Source organism: Ovis aries, chromosome 4 (assembly GCF_016772045.2).
Source record: "Ovis aries strain OAR_USU_Benz2616 breed Rambouillet chromosome 4, ARS-UI_Ramb_v3.0, whole genome shotgun sequence".
NCBI classification, from domain to species: domain Eukaryota; kingdom Metazoa; phylum Chordata; class Mammalia; order Artiodactyla; family Bovidae; genus Ovis; species Ovis aries.
Genome location: NC_056057.1, coordinates 16195954 through 16221035, shown reverse-complemented (window position 1 = coordinate 16221035; position 25082 = coordinate 16195954). Strand labels below are relative to the sequence as shown.

General features: G+C 44.0%; 1 protein-coding gene across 2 annotated transcripts in view; it reads left to right on the top strand.

The window, feature by feature from the left end:
• Nucleotides 1-25082, top strand: part of COL28A1 (collagen type XXVIII alpha 1 chain) — a 182395-nt gene that overhangs the window by 148982 nt on the left and 8331 nt on the right. The window contains exons 28-33 of one of the 2 annotated variants that reach the window (XM_027968477.3): nucleotides 4904-4972; nucleotides 5776-5856; nucleotides 5946-5981; nucleotides 11271-11307; nucleotides 13150-13704; nucleotides 15447-15604. In XM_027968477.3, coding sequence (XP_027824278.2) covers nucleotides 4904-4972; nucleotides 5776-5856; nucleotides 5946-5981; nucleotides 11271-11307; nucleotides 13150-13704; nucleotides 15447-15604 — 936 coding nt within the window. The remainder of the gene's footprint in view (nucleotides 1-4903; nucleotides 4973-5775; nucleotides 5857-5945; nucleotides 5982-11270; nucleotides 11308-13149; nucleotides 13705-15446; nucleotides 15605-25082) is intronic. The other variant, XM_042248398.2, reaches the window with a different exon arrangement.

Here is a 25082-nt window from a genome sequence, read left to right as displayed (position 1 = left end):
CTTTGGTGAGGTTTTAAGAATAAAAGCTGTCTTTTCTAGTTTTCTGCATCCTAGGAGGAAGCCAGACATCCATTTTATATTTTTTGCTCATCTATGAATGGGATTTTTTCCCTTTTAGCACCTGAGAAAACATTTGGAAAGAAAACCTGTTGTTTACTGACATACCAGTAACAGACCCTTTCCCTCAATCTATTAAGATATTCACATGTTGTTGCTGTTTAGTTGCTAAGTTGTGTCTGTTTGTGACCTAATGGACTGTAGCCCACCAGACTCCTCTGTCCGTGGAATTCTCCAGGCAAGAACACGGGAGTGGCTTGCCATTTCCTTTTCCAGGGGATCTTCCCGACCCAGGGATTGAACCTGTATCTCCTGTACTGGCAGGCAGATTCTTTGCCACTGATTTACCAAAAATATTCAGATAGTTGTACATTATCCTTAGAAACTCTTAGAGCATACAACTCTTAGAACGCTCTCTCCCAGAGAATAAGCAGTCATCTGAAAAGTTAAAAAGATCACGTCTTTAGCACAAAGGATCTAAGACTGAGATACAGTGGTTAAGAAGTTGGGTTTGAAATGTGGACTTAATTATACCTTCAGAGAGACAGGTTCTTTCTTGCAGGATGGCTTCGGACCCATCCTAAAAATCACTGCCTGTCATTTTCCTGAGCCTTTTAAGGGGGAAAAAGTCTGATTGGGAAACATTCACCTCCTCCAAGCTAAGGCATGGACTTATTTGCTAAAGACTTTCAGCCAGATAGTCTAATCTGAAAGTTAAAAGGAGCCTTCAAGTATTTTGAAGGGAAACTGGTGATTAAAAAGGAAAAACAAAAAAAACCCTGCCTTTATTATAAGAAACCCAGCTGCCTGGAATAAGTACAATGTTAACAATGACATATAAAATGTCTATGTTAGGAAGTAATGCAAAATAAATTCCTGAAAGTGGAGCTGATTCTAACATGATAATCGGCTAGTCTGAGGCTTTTCCCCCAGGGCATGGCAAAGAAGCCACAGTAGCTTTTAACTTCGCAAGGAAATGGTGTCATTTCTTAACAGCGGCTGGTCAGTCATAAACATCTATTGGACATGTTCTAGATTAGCTGCTGTAGGAATCTAAGAGTTTGTAAAATAATTATTCTGAATAATTGTCAGAAAGGTATCAAGTTCTTTCTGAACCTTCATGTTCTAAATATATAATCCCCAGTAATAATTCACCCTCACACCATAGTCCCAGCCCCTCTTTTCCCCACACTATTCTGTCTTTTGCCCTGTCTGGGGAATCCTATGGACAGAGAAGCCTGGAGAGCTACAGGGCATGGGGTCGCAAAGAGTGAGACACGACTGAGTGACTGAGCACGCACGCTGTCCCTTGGGGTTGGAACAAAGCTAGTTACAGATTTCTCCCATGAACCTTTCATCTCCCCTACACCTGGTTAGGAACCCAACTGACTCCCCAGATCAGCTCCCTGTGCTGTCAGGCATGTCCTTGACAACCCCAAACTACCTTGCAACCAAGGATCTGGTTGAATTAAAAATGTCCTCATTCCCTGCTCCCCCGAAATCTGAGAAAGCTAATTTATGCCAAAGTGTCATTTACTGATACATCTTTCTTCAGAGGATACCTTTCTTGTCCTTTTTGCTTGTAATTTTCTTTTTGATGAGAACAGAGAGCGGCAGCATCTCAGACAGGAATCTCCCCACTGTCCTTCACCTCACTCTAAGGGCTGGTCACTTAGTCTGCATAACAGACTAGCCTATACGCAGACAGACCTTCTGTCCTTCACAGTAAAGATGATGCTGTAGCCCACTCTTGGTAGAGCATGTTTTCCAGTTTGTGTAATGACGTTGGGTTGTGTGATATATTCCTGCCTATACCTCTTCATCCACAACTGGGTGTTGTTTTCCACATCGGGAAAGGAGTACATCAAGGCTGCATATTGTCACCCTGCTTATTTAACTTATATGCAGAGTACATCATGAGAAACACTGGGCTGGATGAAGCACAAGCTGGAATCAAGATTGCCGGGAGAAATATCAATAACCTCAGATATGCAGATGACACCACCCTTATGGCAGAAAGTGAAGAGGAACTAAAAGCCTCTTGATGAAAGTGAAAGAGGAGAGTGAAAAAGTTGGCTTAAAGCTCAACATTCAGAAAACGAAGATCATGGCATCTGGTCCCATCACTTCATGGGAAATAGATGGAGAAACAGTGGAAACAGTGTCAGACTTTATTTTGGGGGGCTCCAAAATCACTGCAGATGGTGACTGCAGCCATGAAATTAAAAGACGCTTACTCCTTGGAAGAAAAGTTATGACCAATCTAGACAGCATATTCAAAAGCAGAGACATTACTTTGCCAACTAAGGTCCGTCTAGTCAAGGCTATGGTTTTTCCAGTAGTCATGTATGGATGTGAGAGTTGGACTTTGAAGAAGGCTGAGCGCCGAAGAATTGATGCTTTTGAACTGTGGTGTTGGAGAAGACTCTTGAGAGTCCCTTGGACTGCAAGGAGATCCAACCAGTCCATTCTGAAGGAGATCAACCTGGGGATTTCTTTGGAAGGAATGATGCTAAAGCTGAAACTCCAGTACTTTGGCCACCTCATGCAAAGAGTTGACTCATTGGAGAAGACTCTGATGCTGGGAGGGATTGGGGGCAGGAGGAGAAGGGGACGACCCAGGATGAGATGGCTGGATGGCATCACGGACTCTATGGATGCGAGTCTGAGTGAACTCCGGGAGTTGGTGATGGACAGGGAGGCCTGGCGTGCTGCGATTCACGGGGTCGCAAAGAGTCCGACACAACTGAGCGACTGAACTGAACTGAACTTAGAGCATACACGTGTGTAGTTAAAGTATAAAAGCAGAGATATGAGTGATGCATATCAATTCAGAGACAAATTTCCTCTCTCCTTCAGAGAACAGGATTGGGTACCTTGGGGGTTTCGATCCTATCTGCACGATTTCATCTTTTAATATGGTGGTATAATCGGAGTTTGTGTTTCTTCATATAAAATGTTGTATCTGAAATATTTCATTACGACACTTGTAAAAAGAAAGGGTTCTGTGAATCTGAGTCAGGTGTAGTGAGGTGGATAAACCTAGAGCTTGTTATACAGTGAAAAGTCAGAAAGAGAAATGAACAAATATATATCGATGCCTATATGTGAAATAGAGAAAATCAGTACTGATGACCTTATTTGTAGGGAAGGAATGGAGACACAGAGAACAAACTTGGACATAGCAGGGAAAGAACAAGGTGGGAGAAACCGAGAGAGTAGCGTGGACATATATACTCTATCGTGTGGAAAATAAGTGCTAGGAGGAAGCCTCTGTAGAGCACAGGGGGCCCAGCGGCGCCCCGTGACGACCTAGAGGCGTAGGGTCGGAGGGAGGCTCGCGAGGGAGGGGAGATACATATAATTCTGGCTGATCTGCCTTGTTGTCTGGCAGAAATCAATACAACATTGTAAAGCAATTATCCTCCAATTGAAAAATAAAACTAATTAGTGACCACATCCAAAAAAGAAAAAAAAAAAACAACGGGGCTGGGGGCGGTGGTTCAGCGTTTAAAAAGCTTGAAAGTCAATGAGCTAGGACAGGGGGCTCTGAAATGCTGATGATTCAAAGTTAGGGAAAATGGTCCCCAAGCAACCCTCTGTGGCCCCTTCCGGGACTGACCTCCTAAAGCCCATCCTGCCTTCTGGAGCCATGGCTCTCAAGCCTTCCTATGGCAAAAATGCATATTTTATCCCTACCCCCCTCTTGATTCTCGTTTAGTTGGTCTGAGGTTTTTATTGAGCATACCAGTGATTCTACCGATCATGGTCAGGATATCTTTGAGATAGATGCTGATGGTAAGCAAACCAAGTTCTGGGAGCCTGTGGTCTTTCAAACCTTTGCCACAGGCTTACAATGATCTAGAGTGAGGCAGCGGTTGCTGCAGTGTCCAAGCAGCATCAGTGCTACGACTTGGTAGACTTGTTGGTGGTAACTCCTGGTTCCTGTACAGCATCATGAAAATCTTGTAAACTTGTATGGTTTTGAAGATGGGGGTACAGGAACAGCGGACAATGGGAAGATATGATGGGGGAAGCTAACAAGTGTTGAAAGGAAAAGATGATTTTCTCTAAATTCAATTCCAAATTTAGGAGGTATTCAATTTAGATGAACAGATTTATGTTACTACAAATGATCAGGGATGGAACAAACAGTGTATGGTGAATTATATAAACACCCCTTGGCATTAACTGGGGAGAGATGCTGTTAAACCCTCTTGTATTCCATTATGAAGATAATACACAATTTCAACATATCAAAAATATATAAATTATAAAGAAGATTATAAAAATCACCAATAATATCACCACTGGAATAACAGTTGCTTATTACTTGTGATGCCAAGTTCATAGTTTGAAATTGGCAAAGGTGGGAGGGAGTATTTACACCACAGAAACAGACAAGTGCCATAAGTCAACTCCTTTACTTATATCCCAAAAAAGTAGATAAATTTTTACTACATTGATCCCATTGAGCTCATCTTACTTACATGTGTATTTCCTCCAAAACATTTAATGTTATAATGCAGATAATGCTATAATGCAGATTTAAAAAAATTATTTTTGATGTAGACTATTTTTAAAGTCTTTACTAAATTTGCTACAATATTGCTTTAGTTTTATGTTTTGGTTTTTTGACCTTGAGACATGTGGGATCTCACCTCCCCGACCAGGGATCAAACCCACACCCCCTGCACTGGAGGGCGAAGTCTTAACCCTGGACCACCAGGGTGGTCTCCATGTCTCCATAATGCGGTTTTGAAAGTACAAATGTGTATCTGACTAAAAAGTATATTCTGAGCTATTTTGGGAAACTAACAGGACCATCCATCTCTATTTTGTGCAGGGGGAACAAGGACCTCAGGGCTTCCCAGGGCCAAAGGGCATGACAGGCCATGGCCCCCCTGGCCAGAAGGTAAGTATTTCAGGACTGAAGGGAAATGCTCAGCTTTAGGATCTCAGCGGCTTAACCTGAACCCTGGAAGGGCTCTCATGAACTCCTCACTCCTCTCCTTTCAACGCCTGGAGAAAAAAACCCGCTTCAGAGTGAATCTTTATGCATTTCTTTTCCTAACTACAAACATGTTTACTTCGTGAAACCTCCTTTTCTTTAAACTCAAAAGCCAGCTGATGAGGAATAAATCCTTACAACCTATCCACGTGGAAGATACCAGATAATTCAGGTGTTAAGCTGTGTAGTAGCTGAAGTTCCTAAAGTCAGTGAATGGATCAGATGGCCTCTCAGGGTCTCCTCACCTTGGGGTCTCTAGTTCATCATGAATTAGACAATGGTGCCTGTGCACGTGCGTCTCAGTCGCTTCAGTCATGACCGACTCCGTGCGACCCTTTGGACGGTAGCCCACCAGGCCCCTCTGTCCATGCAATTTTCCAGGCAACAATACTGGAGTGGGTTGCCATGCCCTCCTCCAGGGGATCTTCCCCACCCAGGGACTGAACCCATGTCTCCTGCGGCTCCTGCACTGCAGCAGGATTCTTTACCAGCTGAGCCACGGGGGGAAGCCCCTTTGGGACCTGGGAGGATGTAAATAAAATGCCCCCTATTTTTTCATATAGTATATTCATACCAATAAGAACCAAGAGTCTTCAAGAGGTACCTCAGTTGCAAAGAAATGAAACTTCAGAGTTTTCCTTACTTGGCTTTGATTTTCACACTCTAATTTTCACACTCTAAACCTATCTTTTCATTGCATTGTGAAGGGAGAGCATGGAGAACGGGGCGATGTGGGAAAGAAAGGTGATAAAGGGGAAATTGGAGATCCCGGACCCCAAGGAGAGCAGGCAAGAAGTGATTTCTAACACCTTACTGTCCCTGTGCACATTAACCGGTTGCAGCCTCCACTGACTGTTGCTCTTCTTTCACCAAGTAGGGGTTACCAGGACCAAAAGGAGACCAAGGACTTACAGTGAGTATCCATCCTAGAGGGCAACTGAGGGGTTTGTGCTCACATTTGTGTTTTCACCTTAGAAGCAGGACTTCCTTTGACACAGAATTACTGCTGGCTTCAATGCAGCGGTGACTGAATCTGAACGTGAGGGGGACTTTACCCCGGCAGCCCTTATCCAGCCTCACTGTAGACACGTAACTATCTACCCTGACCCCTGGTAGAAATGATAACAAAGAGCTGAGCCATTTAAAAGAAACCAAATGAACAAGGCACTTTTTATTTTTTCAGAATAGGGGCCCCTTTTTTTCGGAACTAGTCCCTTTAAGTGCTCTGAGAAGAACAACAATCGCAACATTGGGATTTCTTTCATGTACTGACTCACTTATTCAACAAACAGTCGTGATGATGCGCAAACGTTCCCCTTTTGTTCTCTTTGCTCCATCGCAAACACAAGGCTGACCCCTGAAAGCCCCACAAGATGGGAAGGTTCTAGCATTTCTATAGCAAAGTCTAATTCTTCCTTTCTAGTATCTACCTTTCCTGGAGTTGAGGAGAGAACAGGGAACTTCTCTTGTTCCCTTTTCGGTGGGTCACGGTCTGGGGATGTTGACCTTATATGTGCAGCGTCAGGAAGCCCAGAGGTGAGAGTTCACGTGACGAAGGCGAGAGCTGGCATGTGACACACAGCACTGTGCTGGTCTTCATGGCCCACCTGCCTTGTTCTCTTTGCTGTTCCACACCATAGGTCAGACCCTCCCCAGATACCTGTGGAGGATAACGCAGCTACATAAGCAGCAATCTCTCCCTACATGTAGCAGAGGAGGGTGTAGGTTAAATGCCCAGAGGAATGTTCCCCGTAGGTTTATACCCTCCCTCCCATCGCTCTGTGGAGAGGGGAACTGTCTTCTTCATCCATGCACTTGCTCATTCATTTCACCAACAATTATCGGGCACATGCCCTGGGTCAGGGTCTGAGACAGGCATGGCAGTAAGAGTTGAGAAAAAGAGCCCGCATCTCTGGACTCAAGGAGCTCACAGTCTAACAGGAGAGAAAGGCAGGCAGAGGATGTTCACCTATAGTTTGATAAAGGCTGTGACAGAGGTGATGTGTGGGTCCAGAGCAGACAAAATGAGGTGTGATTTGATGCAAATTCTCTTTTCCTTCACTCTTCCCTTTGTCTAGCATTTAGAAAGCCATGGTCAGCATTAAATGAGACTCTAGTATGTGACAGGCTCCTTCATATCAGTACCACCCTGACCCAGTACTGCAGGGTGCCTGGGGGACGCAGGCAGAGTACGGCCCCGACTCTGGACTCCTGGACTTCTAGTCCTTCTCCTGGTACACCCTTTCCTCCAGGTGAGGAGCGACCACCCTGAGTACATACCGCCCTGCCCCTGCTCCACACTCTGGATACTCAGGTCTCAGAATTGCCCCCAAATGGCCTCAAGTTTGGAAGTGGACAGCACTGGCCTGTATGCATGAGGTAGCCAAGGGGCAGGCGTTTGGGGGGTATTTGACAGAGCTTGGGTTCACCTCGCAAGTGCTGGCTAAGACCCGGTGCAGCATAGGACTGGTGAAGACAGGGGGGTGGCAGGGAGAAGGGGACAGGCAAGAGACTGCAGCCCTCTCTTGCTCAGGACACACATTAATGCACATAACAGCCCACGAGGCAGGGAGGAGTGTCTCCCTTTCAGATAAAGACCGGCCAAGTCTTGCAGAAAGCTTGAGCAACACGCCCCGAGTCACCTCGCTAACAAGGGGCAGAGCCCTTAGAGCTGGAGCTGGCTTGTTGGAAGCCAGAACCAGCCTGCTCCCTCATGGAGGCTGTTCTCGAAAGGCCTCCTTTTTCTCCCCACCCCTACTCTCTCCTATCCTCATACACTCTCTGGGGCAGATTTAGTCCAGACTAACAGACTCCTCCTCTAAAAAAAGAATTTATCTTTAATTGGAGGATAATTGGTTCACAACGCTGTGCTGGTTTCTGCCATACATCAACATGGATCATCGCTAGGTATATATCCATCCCCTCCCTCTTGAACTTCCCTCCCATCTCTCACACCCAACCCCGCCCCTCTGGGTTGTCACAGAGCACCAGGCTGAACTCCTTGTCAAACTCCCCTTTCAAGAGGCAAATACTATTGATGGGAGTTCAAGTTTTTAATCATTCTCACCCAAACTCCTTCAAAAAGACTTTCTCCAACTATGTCTGAAATGCTAGGGTTCTCAGCATCTTCCCGCAATTGTTTCTTCTGTGTCCTCAAATTCTCAAGGAGGGACAGCTATTAAAGGTGCACAGTTCAAAAAGGTGGATTTAATATTACAGTAAAGTTGTATGGAGGATGGGAAAGCATTTTAGATTTAAACACAGAAAAACTATGCTTGCCAAAAGTGGGCATGGAGGGGTCTCCCAGGTTACACTCAAGCTCTGCTCCACACCATCTCGCCTGCTACCCCTCTTTCAACAGCCAACTGTACACTGGCCTTAACTCTGCCTCCAGCTTGAGCCCCTCTCCCAAGCATCAGACCTTACCTCCTATTGCCTTTCCAGCTGGGTGTCCCATAGGTGCCTCGAACTCAGCCAGAATCAAGCTGAGCCCAGTTTACTCTTCATTAGCTCCACCCTGCCCCGTCCCTTCCCTCCCTCCCTCCAAGAGTGGCACTGCTATCGTTTACCTCCTAGACGCCTCCGTCCCCTCATCCTCTCTTCCAGTTACTCACCACCCCCTTCATCTCCTTCTGCAATATCCCTCCAGGCCATCCCTTCCCATCCATCACTCCCACCACGGTTTTCTGGTGTTAATTTTCTTTGCCCGCACTATTTAGGAATCTCAGGCTGCTCTACTGGCCGCCCAAGTCAGTTTTCTTAAATAAAGGTGCACCCAATTCTCTTCTCTGCCAGGGACCACGGCTGTCCTCACTGCTCAGGCTAAGGCCACACTCTTCAACAAGACACAAAGGCGATCTAGAGCCTGTCTGTGTTCACGGGTTTTCTGTGGTTCTTCCTGTCACATGCCCTGAGTCATAAGTTTACTCAAGTACTGTAATACACTGCGCTTTGTGTGTTTTGTCCCCTGCCTGGAAGGTTCTTCCTCTTCCTCTCTTCACCCCATTCCACCCTGGTCAGAGTCTACCCACCTCCCTGGACCACAGCACCAACTCCACGCTCCCACCCCTGGTATTCCGGCAGAGCAACATGGTTCCTTGGCTCTGATCCAACAGCATAGCACGTATAAAAAGTATTTGTTTCTTTGCCTACTTGCTACTAGACTCATGTTAACATGAGTCCTTTGAAGGATATAAATTTGAGGCATTCATCATTGGCACTGAGAAACCAAGGTTACTTAGCAATCTTAGCAGAAAGAGTGAAACCATTCATTCTGGTGACTTTAAAGCATAGATTACATGGAAAATGTTGATCATATATAAATATGACTACATAAAGCATATTAGACCTGGTTATGCCATACAGCACGGTGAAAGGAATTAAATGCAACCTTGATATACAAATAGCTCTTACAAGTCAATAAAAGACAAAGATTCTAATAGGAATATTGGACCAAGGATACACAAAGACCACGCATAAGAGAATACAACTGGAAGCACACATTTAAAATTTAGCCTCACAACCAGTGGATTAAGTGTAATTTAAAACTGAGATATTTTTCTCTATCAAATGGCAAAGATTATATAGTAATAATAACCAGTACTGTGTCTCTAAAACAAAACAGGTTTTCTTATATACTACGGTTAGAGCTGTCAGTTACCACAACTTTTCTGGAGGATAGTTAGGCAGTCTGCATCAAGAACCATAAAATGGCCATGCCTCTGACTCCAGAAATCAAGTTTTTCAGAACACTTGGTAAGATGGGAAATTAATTTGATATATAATGTTAAGTGAAAACCTATAATCATAAAACTTGCAGTATTTTCTCCACTGGTAAAAATTAAAAATAACTATATTATATATGTAACATTTCCCCTGCCAGGATATACAATATAAATATATTAATATAGAAAGTTTCCTTTTTAGACATACTCTAGTTTCAGATTTATTAAATGTCTCTCTAAATGTGGAAAAAGTATGACAAAACCTGAAAAAAAAAAAGATAACTGTTGATTCCTTTATTTCATATAATTTAAAGTATCTCGTACTGGGAGTAATTTTTGTATAGCCACTTGAAATCACTGGCTTTTACTCAATTTACAGTTTAAAAAAAATCTGAATTAAGATGCCGTGAATATTCTCCATACCTGCTTCTGTTAAGCCAGGCCACTGGCTGTCACCTGTGCCCTTGTTCTGTCATTATAGATCTTTTTATTTAAAGCTTAACTTTTGCAGCTGTTACATTTTATCTTCTGAGAAAAGGCCCGCTGCTTTTCCCCGCTGAGGTTTTCTGGGCTTCTGCTTCTCGCCTCTGTTAATCACCCCGGTCAGCGTCCCGTCTTTGGCAGATGCAGAATCCTGACTTCGCCAGTTCCCATCCGAGTCATCTGTAAACATGCCATGCGGCACAGGCCACTGGCAGACTGGCCCCCGGTATTCAGCTCATCTCAGGCCCCTCTGATGGAGCTAGTGAGGAGCGGGGCCCGGAAGGAGCACCCAGGAGCCCAGGGACCTTTCATGGAGAAACCCAAGTGAGAGTATTAGGAAGCTAGGGAGGAGACTCGCACATGTGGGGGCTGGTTCGGAAAGAGGGGAGGGAATACAGTATAGAATGAATTCTCTTTCAAACCAGGTGCTTGTCCTGGTTGGCTAGCACATGTGCTTTAAATCATGTAACTAAAGCGTGCGTTGCCCGTGGCATTGTCGTCCTGGGTATCTGCAGGGGATTGGTTCCAGCACACGCCCCTCCACCCAGGAGGTACTGAAGCCCGTGGAGGCTCAAGTCCCTCATATATAATGGCACAGTACTATCAGCCCTCTGTATCCATGGATGCACACCTGTAGGGAGTACATCCTTTGGGGGCCATACCCTGAGCTAAGAGCTGTGTGTGTTACCTCGTTTAATCTCACCACAGCCCTGAGACACAGACCACTGACAGGTCACTTCATGCCCAAGGTCACACAGCTGGCAAACACCAAAGCTGCAATTTGAACTTCCAGTCTCAGCTATTACATCTTACAGCTCAGACACATTTCAATTATAATATATCGTAGCCAACTTTTAACCTCTGTACTATGTATCTTATTTGCAGCAGAAGGATTACTCAAATAGCCCAATGCTGACTGTAGTAAGATAGTCCTTTTTATGTAGGGAAAGAATATTATGGTCACACAATTAATACATTTTCCTCTTTCCCTCCAGAAAGAAGAAATCATCAAGCTTATTTTTGAAATATGTGGTAAGATTTGATGATCAAGAAAACAACCATCACTTTAAAGTACCAGTCCCACTATGTTCAAGATATTTGCATTTACTCAGAAGATGTATACTGTAGAGCTCATGGGAAAGTTTCACTTCATTTGCAAAGTTGATGGGAAACCAAAAGGAAGCAGTGTGAGGGGCTGTGGGAATCCTGATTTAAGGAAAGAAAATCATTGTCCCAGAGTGGTTAAGAAGCATGAAGACAGACACCAGAGTCTGTGCAGCCAGGCCTTTTGTTAGCACTGAGCTCATTTGTATTCGGTGACATTTACCTGAGCCTGGGAAGGAAAGAACCACCAAGGAAACATGACTACAGGGGCCTCACTGGTGTTTGAGTCCAGCCCAGCTGGTGATAGTAATGTCTCTGTTCTTCCTGAAGCAAAAGGTCTTTCTAAATTGAGTTTTGAGATCTAGAGTGCCTGCCAGTTCAAAAGCAAGAGGACAGAGTTCAGAGGTCACCTAGTGTCGCAACTTGGTCTAAATGCTTCCGTGGTGAAATGTGTGTGAGCTCAGTCGCTCAGTTGTGTCTGACTCTTTTGTGACCCCGTGGACTGTAGCCCGCCAGGCTCCTCTATTCATGGGCTTTTCCAGGCAAGGACCCTGGAGTGGGTTGCCATTTCCTACTCCAGGGGATCTTCCCCACCCAGGGATCGAACCCGCATCTCTTGTGCCTCCTGCATTGGCAGGTGGGTTCTTTACCGCTGAGACCCCTGGGAAGCCCCTATGGCAAAACAGGCTTAAAACAGAGTTATTAGAACAAGGAAGTAAAGCAAAAAGATTAGCCAAAAAGCAAGCAATTAATGGATTATGAAGATAAGAGAACCTTCTGTGTTTAAAATGGACAGAGGAAGGAATATCATTATCCTCCCACATAGGGAACCCCAGAACTGTCTTGTCCCCCAAAAGACTTCTGGACCTTAAGAAGCAGCCTGGGACTCTCTGTGGTGACAGGCTAATTTAGACGTTGCTTCTGAGTGCTAGACACCCTGTAAAAATAGCAGCCAGTTTCCTGATGATTTATTGTGGGAGTGTTATTGGGCAACATAAGGATACGAATACACCAATGGAGCCCTGATACTTTTTGCTTAGGGACTCTGGCAACTGCTTCGAATGATAAACCATAAATAGAAGTTGTTTATTGACCAGTGTTCCTAGATCACTCCCCTTGAACAGTTTCACAGGGTAAATGTTCTCCAGGCCTCCGTGATAAGATGGGGGCCACTGTAGGGTCACTGTGGGTGACTGGGGACATAAGCCAGATTAGCGGGGGGCTACTACGCTTATGCCCAGTTAAAGATCTAAATCTTTCCCTGAGAATTAAAAAGTTTCATCCCATTACTTTACTCACTGGCCACTCCAATGAGCAAGTGTTCATTTTCACATAAGGATATGGTTGAAGACTGAAATATTAGCGTTCAGATTAAATACATGTGGGTGGGATGATAAAGGGCAAATTTAGGATGGTGGTTATCTCTTACAGACAAGGAGGGGGATGGGATCAGGAAGGCATGCAAAGGGATGCTGAATCTTTTAAAAAGACTTTTATATTTTAATCTGAGAAATTGGCTAGCTGTTTATTATGTTATCCTCTACAGCATTTTGATTTTTTGTGTGGGAGGTTCCCCCCCCCCCCCAATGTATCATTTTGAAAAGAGTCAGGCATAGAAGCTAGAAGGGAGACAACTGTCAGCTGTGTTCAAGGTCACAGAAAAGGAAGGCTACAATCCAGGTCTCTCGTTCATCCCCGCCCCCTCCCCTCTCCCTGGGATGTTTTCATTTCCATTCTTGCTGTGTTTCTGTGTCCACATCCGTGTTTCAGGCTGTGGGCGTAAATGCAAAGAGACTCCGCTGGAGCTGCTGTTTGTGATTGACAGCTCAGAAAGCGTGGGGCTCAAGAACTTCCAAATCATCAAGAATTTTGTGAAGACCCTGACGGACCGGGTCGCCCTGGACCTGGCCACAACCCGCATAGGCATAATCAACTACAGCCATAAGGTGGAGGAGGTGGCGCACCTGACCGAGTTCTCCAGCAAGGACGACCTCAAGCGGGCTGTGGACAACATGCAGTATCTGGGGGAAGGCACGTACACGGCCACAGCGCTCCATGCCGCCAACAGCATGTTCGAAGCCGCCAAGCCCGGCGTGAAGAAGGTGGCCTTGGTCATCACTGATGGGCAGACAGATACCCGAGATGAGAAGAATCTCACTGAGGTGGTGAGGAACGCCAGGGACATCAGCGTGGAGATATTTGTGATCGGGGTAGTGAAGAGAAATGACCCCAACTTCCACATTTTCCACCAAGAAATGAATCTGATTGCTACTGACCCAGATAGTGAGCACGTTTATCTATTTGATGACTTCATTACTCTTGAAGGTAAGGCAGTTCCAGGGGAAAAGAGTTTATATTGCCTTTCCAAGAACCACATCGCTGGATGATCCTGACCAAAAATGGAAATCAGAAGGCTACTGAGGTTTACACCAGCATTAAATTGTAACACAAACTCTGAAGGAAAAGAGGTTTAGTATCATTCAGTTCACAGAGGACAGTCCTTATCTTTATTCATTTGTAGTAAGTGCTGAGTTGGCCATGGAATTGTTTACCTGGGGTGTATCTACAACTGAAGGGCTGAAAAGAAAGGATAGGATTTGAGGGCATTGCTCAGATTAGCTTATGTTCTAAAAGTTACCTAACTCGGGTAAGAGATGGAACAAGCCCACAGCAAGGCAGAAACTAACCATGGAATCAAAATGAATTAATAAGTCCGAGATGAGTGGGAAAAAGTTATGGTAATCTGAAGAGATAAGACACATAGCAACTAGAATTATTCTCCTCTATTCCCTTTTCTCTGTTTTTATGAAAACAGATAATGAAGAGTGAACAAGCTGACATCAGGAGTTTATCTGAAAGAACATTTTGAATATACCTCACACACTCAGGGCTGATCTGATGGGTTTTCCTAGGCTGCTTTACCCTTTCACAAGAACTGATATTTCCTAGTGAGGCATGCTAAGACACTGACTCACCTGTGATTCAAGTGTGATCAGTATCACTTTGCAATGAAACATTCCAGGTCACTGGAAACTCATAACACATTCTGGCAGAGCCCACACCCAGAAAGCTTAGGAAATAAGTAAAACTTATACTTACTGTATTTGCAGGCCTCAGTTTGACCCAATCCTTCCTTCTCCACTTATCAGGAAGCAGGGCCTGACGTGGCTTGGCATGGGTCCTCCTGGACTCATTCTGCTCCTGGGGCTCCGGGTACCCACACAGCTGGCCCTAAGGAGAGCAGATCACACTCAGAACCATCCCACTTTCCCTCATACTTCAGACCTCCCTAACCTGGGGTCTGGCTTCCTTACACTGGATGACTGGAGGGTTTATCTGGTACCTTCAGTCTCACTGGGCAGTTAAGGTGTTAGAAATGGCCAGAAATATTATGTATTTCAGAGACAAGTTATATTTTAATAACTGAAGAGCTTTGTCATCTTAACCAAAGAAGTTATTAATGTGAGGGGTATATTTTTGGACTGGTTTGTCTTTTGCAATCTCCAAAATCAGAGCAAACTGCCTGGTAAACTTATTATGGGTGAGACTCGGTCCTTCCACAGAGTAGTTCCCTCTGGATAAAATGAATTTAAGTCATCTGTTTGCCTATTTGGACCATTTGTTGTTGTACAGTCACTAAGTCATGTCTGACTCTTTGCAACCCCGTGGACTGCAGCACACCAGGTGTCCCTGTCCTTCACAATCTCCTGGACTTTGTTCAAACTCATGTCCATTGAGTCAGTGATACCATCCAACCTTTTGATCCTCTGTTGTCCGCTTCTCCTCCTGCCTTCAATCTTTCCCAGCATCAGGGTTTTTCCCAAAGACCCAGTTCTTCATATCAGGTAGTCAAAGTATTGGAGCTTCAGCTTCAGTTTGGGCCATTCCATATTATTACATTAAATTATTTTAGATGGCCTTTTACAGATGATGTAAAAATGCTTTAAAAACTTGGCTCCCCTAGTGGTTGACTTCAAGTGGAGAGTGCAAAAGATCTTTATAATAAACAGATTTGAGTAATGTTTCATTGCTCCTCAAAATCCTTTTCTACTTCTATTTTTTAAAAGATACCCTGAAGCAAAAACTATTTACAAAAAGTTGTGAGGATTTCGAAGCCTACCTCTTTCATATTTTGGGTTCATCACCGCTTCAACCTGGATTTGGGATATCGGGGGAAGAACGCCATGAATCCACTCCAGAGCCCCAGAAAGAAATTTCTGAGTCTGTAAGTAACCATCTTGCTCAATTTGTGAGCCTACAACGGTATATTCTGTCTGCTCTACACTGAAGACCATCTTGTCCTGAGCTGTCAAGAATCAACTGAGGTATGGATAGTTTCAGGTCCTTGGCTCTAAATAGTAGCCTTTTGTTTCTAGATTTCTACTTCTGAAATAGCTCTGGGGCTTATGAGCATGAATATGAGACTGATAAACATTTCCATGTTTTATAATTATTTATTAAGTGCTACAAATAATATTTTTATATTATACCCTGCCAGTGTCAAAAGTAATCATGTCCACTAGAACAGATCAATACGACACTATCCGAATCATGTTTCTGTACCGGGTTGCAAATCTCCCTGTCCATCTGCGTACCCACTGCACACTTGGTACCCTTTCAAGTTTCTGGCAAGTGCACACATGCTCCGTCTGCTCTCTCCCTCCCTCTCGCCCACCCTCTTGCTCACTTAGCTTCCCCCGCGTGCACCCAGGGCAGGGACAGGGAGGGAGGCTATGCATGCAGATGGCGCAAGGCGGAGGCTTCGTTTCAGAGCTCCCCAGTCATGTGTGTACAAGAGAACTACCCCCTGAATGTGTTGAGACAAAGGGGATGTCCTTAGAGCAAGCCTCTGAGCACTGACCTCAGCCAATCAGGTCACAAGCAACTCTTAGACAGGTGAGAACTGGAGAGCTTCTCATAATTGCCGATGAGTGAGTGATGTAGTCTCTGTCCCACCAAGTCACAACTAAAGCTGGTGTGAACCTATATCTATTACATGCACAGATGTGGTCTGGCAAGCAAGTACACAGCAGTGTCCATATTTTATAAGCTCAATGAACTCCCCCTGTGGGAAGTCTTCAAAGACATGCAAGATTTATTTTGAGCCAGTGCAACAATGTTCAAGTATTAGAGTTCCACTAACTGACTAAGAGCTGAAGACTTGAGAAACCCCCCAGACCAACAGGTGAATGCAGGACCATTCAGGAGTCAGGCCTAGGATGCTATTCCTGTTGTTGTTGTTTAGTCATTAAGTCATGTCTGACTCTTTGCCACCCCACAGCCTGTAGCACACTAGGTTTCTCTGCCCTCCACTATCTCCAGGAGTTTGCTCAAACTCATGTCCATTGAGTCGGTGATGCCATCCAACCACCTCATCCTTTGTTGTTGCCTTCTCCTCCTGCCCTCAATCTTTCCCAGAATCAGCCAACTTATTGAAAAAGACCCTGATGCTAAGAAAGACCCTAATGCCATTCTTATGGGGACAAATTACAGGACTCACAAGGTTTTTATATTATATCTCAAAAAGGACAGAAAAGTCTGCAATCTATTTGATTAAATACTAACCAACTTCAATACGGGTAATTCTGATTAGCACAATAGACTGCCCCTGGATTGCAGATTGAAATTAACACACACTTATACCACATGGTCTAGATCAGGGGGTCAATAAACCCTTTTGTGAAGGGCTATATGGACGTGAGTTTGGGTAGACTCCGAGAGTTGGTGATGGACAGGGGGGCTTGGCATGCTGCAGTTCATGGGGTCGCAAAGAATCGGACACACCTGAGTGACTGAACTGAAATAGGAAAGATCTGGGATTTTGCAGACCACTTCATCTCTGTTGCAGTGACTCAACTCTGCCTTAGAAATGCAAAAGGAGCCATAGTCAGCACTCAATGAATGAACATGGCGATGTTCAGATAAAACTTATTTCCCAAAACAGGTGAAGATTCACATTCAGCCCATAGGGATTTGCCAACCCTGGTCTTTACTAAGCATTTGAAAGTAAATTATAGACAATAATGTACACAGTCCATCTTCTCCTTCTCCTGTGATTTATCTCTTTGTCCTGGCCCTAATCAATCCATGTTCCTTTCTAAAAACTACCTATACAAGAACAAACTCAGGCTACATCCAGCAAGCAGTGTCTAAACAGACCTCTCCTCAAAATCACTGAGTTCCAGTGAGATGTACTGATCATTTACTGCGGTGCTCAAGGGTGGTCTTAAGGCACAGTTCCTGCCCAACAGAAGTCCATGGTCTCTCAGAGAATGGATGAGTGCAGGGAGCATTAAGAACTTTAGCAGAGCTATGGAGGAAGCTCAAGAGATGCTGCAGATTAATTTCAGGGCAGAGTAATGTAAGGCTTTACAGAGGAGCTGGTGTTGAGCTAAGTTTTAAGACTATGTAAGAGTTCTTCAAGGAAGGGTACTTCCAAGAAGACGGAACATGTGGGGGCAAAAGGGGAATCCATAGGAAATGGCATTTTAAGAAATTAGGACAAGTTCAGTCTAACTGGATCCAAAGGTGTACCTGCAGAAGGGTGAGAGTTAAAACTGGACAAATAATTTGAGGGCTAATTATAAATGCGTCAAACTAAGGAGCTTGAACTTCCTCCATAGCCCAGGCAAACAGAAGAAAGCAGTTTTACAAACAAGGGTCATACAGTCACATTTGGTTGCAGGGTGAAAGATAAATAGAAGGATGAGGAAGAGAGGAGATTGGAGGTTGGGATGTGAGGAGTAATGGTCCAGGTGAGAGATAATGAAGCCTTAAACTAAGACGGGGGCCACCAGACTAAAAGGAAGCATGGATTGGAAAGCCATTTCTGGAACAGGAATTGGAGAGTGAATGGAGGTTAGGGAGAGGGCTTGGGGATGATGATTGGATTCTAGCTTGGAGATGGGGTGGACTGAAACATCCACTGAGATGGAGAATATAGCAGGCAGGGTAGGGTTCCCTGAAGGAAAATAATGGGCTTACTCTGTACCAAAGTGGAGATGGCAGAGGGACATTCAAGGCAATGGCACAGAATGAGGGACAGCAAGAAGACCCTGTGACTCTGGTGTTGTGACCCAGGAGGTCAGATGCCCTGAGAGACAAGTGACGTTAATAGATTATGGCAGAGGAAACATTCTAGAAGCTGGGGAGGGGAAGGCATGAGAAGAGTACATCCAAAATAGTTTAGATTTACAGCACCAAGAGTTACATGGTGGGCATCAGTTGGATCTCCCTATGGGGCTTCTTACTGAGAGTGGGAGCTTGTAATGAACTCCTAATGGGAGTTTGTAATGACCTTGAACTTGGATAGTCTGTCTTGAATCTACTACGCCTTCTCACCCTGGCTCTCTTTGCAGAAGCACTGAAGAAAGACTGAATTTTTAAAAATGAATGATCCTAATAGATATTTAGTCTGAACAAACATACATGCATTTATGTTCACACTTAGATCTGTCATGTGTGTATATAACGTATGTTCTTAGTTGCTCGGTCAAGTCTGGCTCTTTGCAACCCCAGGGACTGTAGCCTACCAGGCTCCTCTGTCCATGGGAATTCTCCAAGCAACAGTACTATAGTGGGTTGCCATTCCCTTCTCCAGGGGATCTTCCCAATCCAGGCATCAAACCCAGGTCTCCCGCATTGCAGGCAGATTCTTTACCATCTGAGCCACCAGGGAACACTCATAAATACAAAAACTTATTTATATATCCATGCATGCACACGCTTTATCTAAAAGTATAATTATAGTATAGAAACCTCCAAAGTAAAATGAATTGGTCAAAACTTTCCAATCTTCAGTTTGTTCCTAAGCCTACCCTAGGCAATATTGCAAAATAAATAATGTCAGAAGTCCTATTTCCCTTTTTGTGTTTCTAATTTCTTTCTCTGTTGTCTTCCTTTTATCAGTCCTTAAGATACCAAGCTCAGTATTCCTTCTTCCTCTCCTTTCTAGCAAAAATCTATTTTTTAGAGGGAAATCTGTTATCACTTTTTTAGTCTTTTGTGAGTGGTGTAAGCCAATGGGTTGAATCAAGTCAAGAAAGATGTGCATTTGAACTATTTTATCTAATTGTGTAATGAACATGATGTATACTAAATACCTACAAACAGATGCGCTGTGAAATATAGAAAGCAGAGGGACTTCCAAGGTTCTGCTAAGTGCATAAAGCTTTGGCAGTTCCTGCTCTGCTGACCTTTTGGGCCAGTCTTAGGAAACGAGACATGTACATCATCCGTTCTATTCTGCCTCTCTCCTGAAATCTCAGGAAAGCTTATACTTTCTTCTGAAATCTATCACATTTTACATCGCTAATAATTATTTTTGTAGGTACCCTAACTTTCCTGATGGCTTTGAATTCCTTGAGGACATTTGTATCTAATTAAACTTTGTGTCTCTTGGGACCTAGACTTGTGCTTCATCTTGTACACAGTAGATGCTCAATAAATACGTAAGGACCAAATGAAGGCTATACCAACTATTAGGCTAAAAAAGAAATCTGAAGATTTTCTTCAGGGAAAGTCATCAATTACACTGCAATTCAAAAGACTGTATACATAAGAAATCCTTATCTTTTATGGGACTAACAATGTTGGCACTTCATGTTCCTTCCTTGTTTCAGGGTGTGGCCAGCTGGAAAAAGATTTCCTGGATATAAACTGGAGCAGGGCAATCAAATCAAGTAAACATCATTTAATCAGACCAAGTGGCCATAAGCAGTAATGGCTCACTAGGCAAATAAGTATATGAATTTCCTGCATGAAGTCACTTTTTGTTATTCTAAATGTATTAATAAATAATGTCAATGCACAGGGCCAATTTGCTGGAGCCAGTTTCTTGTAACAAGATTTCAGATTTTCTTTTCCCCTTGAAAGAGTAGAAAGGAAAGAAGCCCTGTCTACGCTTTCCACAAAACTCCTTTTTTGTAAGATGAAAAACTGTTCCCAGATTGCAAACAACTTAGGTAACTGGCAGCAAAGTTTTTTTTTTTTCTCTCTGTAGAAAGGAGCCTGTGGGATTCCTATGAAGAATGACTGATTCCATAGCAACCCAGGGAAGTCAGTCAAGCTGGTGTGGGAAGAGTCCCTCTGAGTAGCTCCTGCATGGGGTGGACAGGGGGTGGAGGCAGAGGGGGAGCCCCAAGTCCTCTCCTTTTATATGATATGGTCCTGATGTATAGTCCAGGGCCAGCCTTAAGCTGAGCATACAGCTTCCTCATTTCCGTGGAAGTAATGGATGCTCTGTACTGAAGTCAATTACAAAAAGCTAATACAGCAGGCTGACTACAGCAGGCTGACTCCGCTAGCTGCCCACCCTCTCTGTGCATCCTGTTAGTGAGACCCTATCGCTCGTCCCCATGCCACTGGCCTCCCCTTCTGTCATGATCACGTACCCTGCTCAAAGATCTTCATCTCTATTTTCAGTCTGCCTCTCTGATCTCTTACTCTCCTTTCTGCACAACCCTTACTTGTTCTAACTCCATCTCAAGATCCATTATAAAGAGGGCCACTTCTGTAAAGGGGAACGAAACTGGGTCATCCGTGGAAACGTGGATGGACCTAGAGACTGTCATTCAGAGCTAAGTTGGGAAGAGAAAAATAAATATCATATATCAACGCATATATGTGGAATCTAAAAATATGGTATAGATGACCCTACGTGCAAAGCTGAAATAGAAACCCGGACGTAGAGAACAAATGTATGAGTACCAATGGGGAAAGGGTGGATGTGAGGAATTGGGAGATTGGGATTGATAGATATATTCTATTGATACTATGTATAAAAATAGATAACTAATGATAAATACTATATAGCACAGGGAACTCTACTAAATGCACTGTCGTGACCTGAATGGGAAGGAAATCCAAAAGGGAGTGGATATATGTCTTATGGATGATTCACTGTACTGTTCAGTAGAAACCAACACTGTGAAGCAGCTGCTGCTGCTAAGTTGCTTCAGTCGTGTCCAACTCTGTGCAACCCCATAGACGGCAGCCCACCAGGCTCCACCGTGCCTGGGATTCTCCAGGCAAGAACACTGGAGTGGGTTGCCATTTCCTTCTCCAGTAAAGCAACTATATGCCAGTAAAAATTAATTAAAAAATAAAGAGGGCCACTCTGAAACCAGGGTTCCACGGATAGTTTTTCTGAGAACCGCAGCCCTAGGCGGCTTCTGCCTTGATATTGGAACTGGATGTGTCCTTTCATTCTCAGACCTGACTGTGGACTCGAGCCTCAACTCTGATGTGACACCCACTTGTCCCCTACTGTGCTCTGGGGCCTATCTATTCCCTTCTGCCTCTTCTGAAACCAGGACCTTCCTTCCCTGTGGTGTCCTTCCCTGGCAACACTTCCAGCTCCTTCCCCAGAAGCAGGAAACAGGCTTGAGACTCTCCCATCCAAAACCTTCCCTAATCCATAGCTCTTATGTCAGCTGTGCTTCTATCCTATCTCTATCTTTATATGATAAAGTTATTCCACAGGCCAATCTCTGCTACTCACATCCCCACCCACACCCTCACTCTCCTCCTCCCCGTCTCCCCCTGGCTTTTGCTCTGTTTCCTCACTTCCATTCACTTCCATTCCTCTGGGAAGCCCTCCAAAGTAAGGTTGCTGCCTCGACTGTGTCGCTGAAGCTCTGCTGCAAAAGTCACCACCAACCCTCTCATTGCTAGATCCTTATCATCCTGTTCTTAACCTGATTTCTCTTTTGCATATATCCGCCTATCACTGCTGATTTTTGATTTTGCAAGTCCTCTTTCTCCCGGTCCTCCTTCTGAGCATTCTTTCTCAATAGCTTTTGGGGTTTTTCTTTCTCTGTATTAAACTCAATTTTTCTGAGACCTGTTCTTGGCCTACTTCTCTTATTCCATATTCTCTAGGTTTCAAAGCCATGTGCGCTAACAGTTCTCAAATCTGCCTCCCCACCCCAGGCCTTTCTCTTGGGTCCCAGATACACATTTTGATTGTCTGTGTACATCATCTTCCGGGTGTCCTGCAGGCACTCAACGTGAACTATGTTCACCATGCTGCTCCTGTAGATTTCATTCTAGAATATGGTCCCTCCAACCAGCCGGGCATCCGGCAAGAAACCTGAGACACACCTGGAGCTCTGCTCTCGCTGTGTCTTTCACACTCATCGGTAGTGTCATCTCTGGTCTGTTCTTATCATCCCTCGACCTACGCTCTCAACTTTTTTCTCCTCACTAACATTTCTACCGCCTAGATCAGGGCCTCATCATTTCTGATCAGGATTTAATAATATGGTCTCAAAACTCTTATCACATCTCTCTTTTCTATATTCAGTTTATCCATTACTTGCTGATAGAGTCATTTTTTTTTTGCCCTTTTAAAAATAACATCATTGAATTGTTAATATTTCTCATACATATGATTCCATTTTGGCTGAATTTTCTTAAAAACCTGTCTGTGATGGCCTATATCTTAACTTGGTACTGAGCATACATAACAGATTAGGAAAAAGACATAAATATTTGCATACATCTATATTTCCTCCTTATGTCCTATTCAAGTAAAATTGTATAGGTTGCTCAATCATACTATACTCACTATTGAATGAAGTAGCCTATTCAGGCATACTCAAAGGCCATAATCAATACTTTCAAAACAGAATAACTTTTTAAACTTTCAAAACACTTGAGACTAAGCCCAATATTAGTTTAGTTTCTCCACTGACATGAAAATTAAGTTGATTTCCTGAAATCAGACCTAATTTTTGTAAGTGGCCTTGATGAAGCCACATATACAGATATGGCTATATTGGTCAATACTATAATTTATTTGTTTATAAAGTAAAATGAATATTCCTGCAATGGCAACCCACTCCAGTACTCTTGCCTGGAAAATCCCATGGATGGAGGAGCCTGGAAGGCTGCAGTCCATGGGGTCACAAACAGTCAGACATGACTGAGCGACTTCACTTTCACTTTTCACTTTGATGCATTGGAGAAGGAAATGGCAACCCACTCCAGTGTTCTTGCCTGGAGAATCCCAGGGATAGGGGAGCCAGGTGGGCTGCTGTCTATGAGGTCGCACAGAGTTGGACACGACTGAAGCGACTTAGCAGCAGCAGCACTGTGGTAGTCAAAAACACTCAAACTGAATAAAATCTAATTATTAGAATTGCCAGGTTATGTGTCTGTGGAAACCTCATATATTGCTTATCATAGACTTATAAGCCTTAGTATGTAAGATGTTTCTCTCCTACAGAGAAGGAAAAAATAACACATTGCAAACCGATCTAGAAAATAATACCCCAGATCTGGAAGTCAGCAAACTCGACTGACTCAAGTTTCAATTCTGAACTTAAAACCTTGTCTCCAAAGTTTATACTTTTCCTACTTTGTTATTTCAGATATTGATATGCATCTACTTAGTAAGTTGTGGTCGTTTTCCAGACTTAAATTTTATAGTGTGTTTCACAATGAATGATATCTTAGAAATGAGATCTGACAGCAGCCTTACACTGCATGAATCACCTATTTCTCAAAGTTTCCTCATTTGTACAATAAGGCATTGTTACCAGAATATTCTTTTGTAAAATATGTCATTAGGAACAGTCAACAACTTTTCCTGAGCAATGCCAGAATGAAGGACATTATACTAATGTATGAGAAGCCTTTAACAGAACAAACCCCTGCAGTTTACCTCTAGGAAAGCTGCAGGCAATCCAGGGAGGCACAGCCCAAACTCAAGGTGCTCCTCACAATCCTCAACAATCTTAAATGCAGACAGAGAGTATTCAGTTTAAGTGCTGGAGTGTTGAGAGACCTGGCTAAGAAGCACTATTTTCTAGGAAGGGCCAGTCAAGGCCAGAACCTAGAAGCCAGATACCTTGAAGGCATGGGCAGCGGAGCCAGCTGGCAGGTGTAGGAGCCCCACAGCTCCCTGGGAGCAACGTGGTTCTGCGCTGCTGGGAAAACCTAAGTCTGAGCACATGAACCAACGTACTTGATCATCGGCATTTGTCCAGGGGAGATAGGAGCTCAGGTTCAAAGAGCTTGTCTATAATACAAGCAAGGTTCAGGGTAATGAATTCCCAGGAAAATGTCTGGAAGTCAGAAACCAAAGGACGCTCTGGAATTGTGTGGCGCCTGGTTAGTAATCGTTTAGGTCACCCGTTCACGTTCTTGCATGCAGCTCGAAATCTGTTTTCTCCCCTTAAAGATCTGCACTGAGGCTGGAAGGGACTGATCGTACACATCTGCCTGTCCAGCTGCACGGAGCAGGCCCAGTGTCCAGGTGTCAGCCCTCACAGGCCACAGATCCTCCACTGTGTTTTACTGTGTGTGCCCAGCTTGGTGCTGAGAACATTTGTCTCCTCCAAGGCAGGCTGGTATGTGGCAGGAGCAGAAATGTGTAGAGCTGAGAGGCAGTTTGTTGTGTTTAGGGTTAAGATTTTTTTTAAAAAGAATATAATAACAGAGAAGGCAAACACTGGCAAGCCCACCACCCAGATATAACTGGTGTTTCCCTTTGTTCATCACTCTTGCTTCAGATAAAGTCCTTGCTATCTTTCTTTAGAGTCTCTTTCTCCTCTTCTCTCCAGAAGCAGCCATTATCATGAGTTGGGTGTGTATTCTACCAGTAAAGTTTTGGGCTGCTCAGATCTCACTTTCAGAGTTGGAAGGTACTGTTGTTGTTTAGTTGCTCACTTGTATCTGACTGTTTGCAACCCCATGAA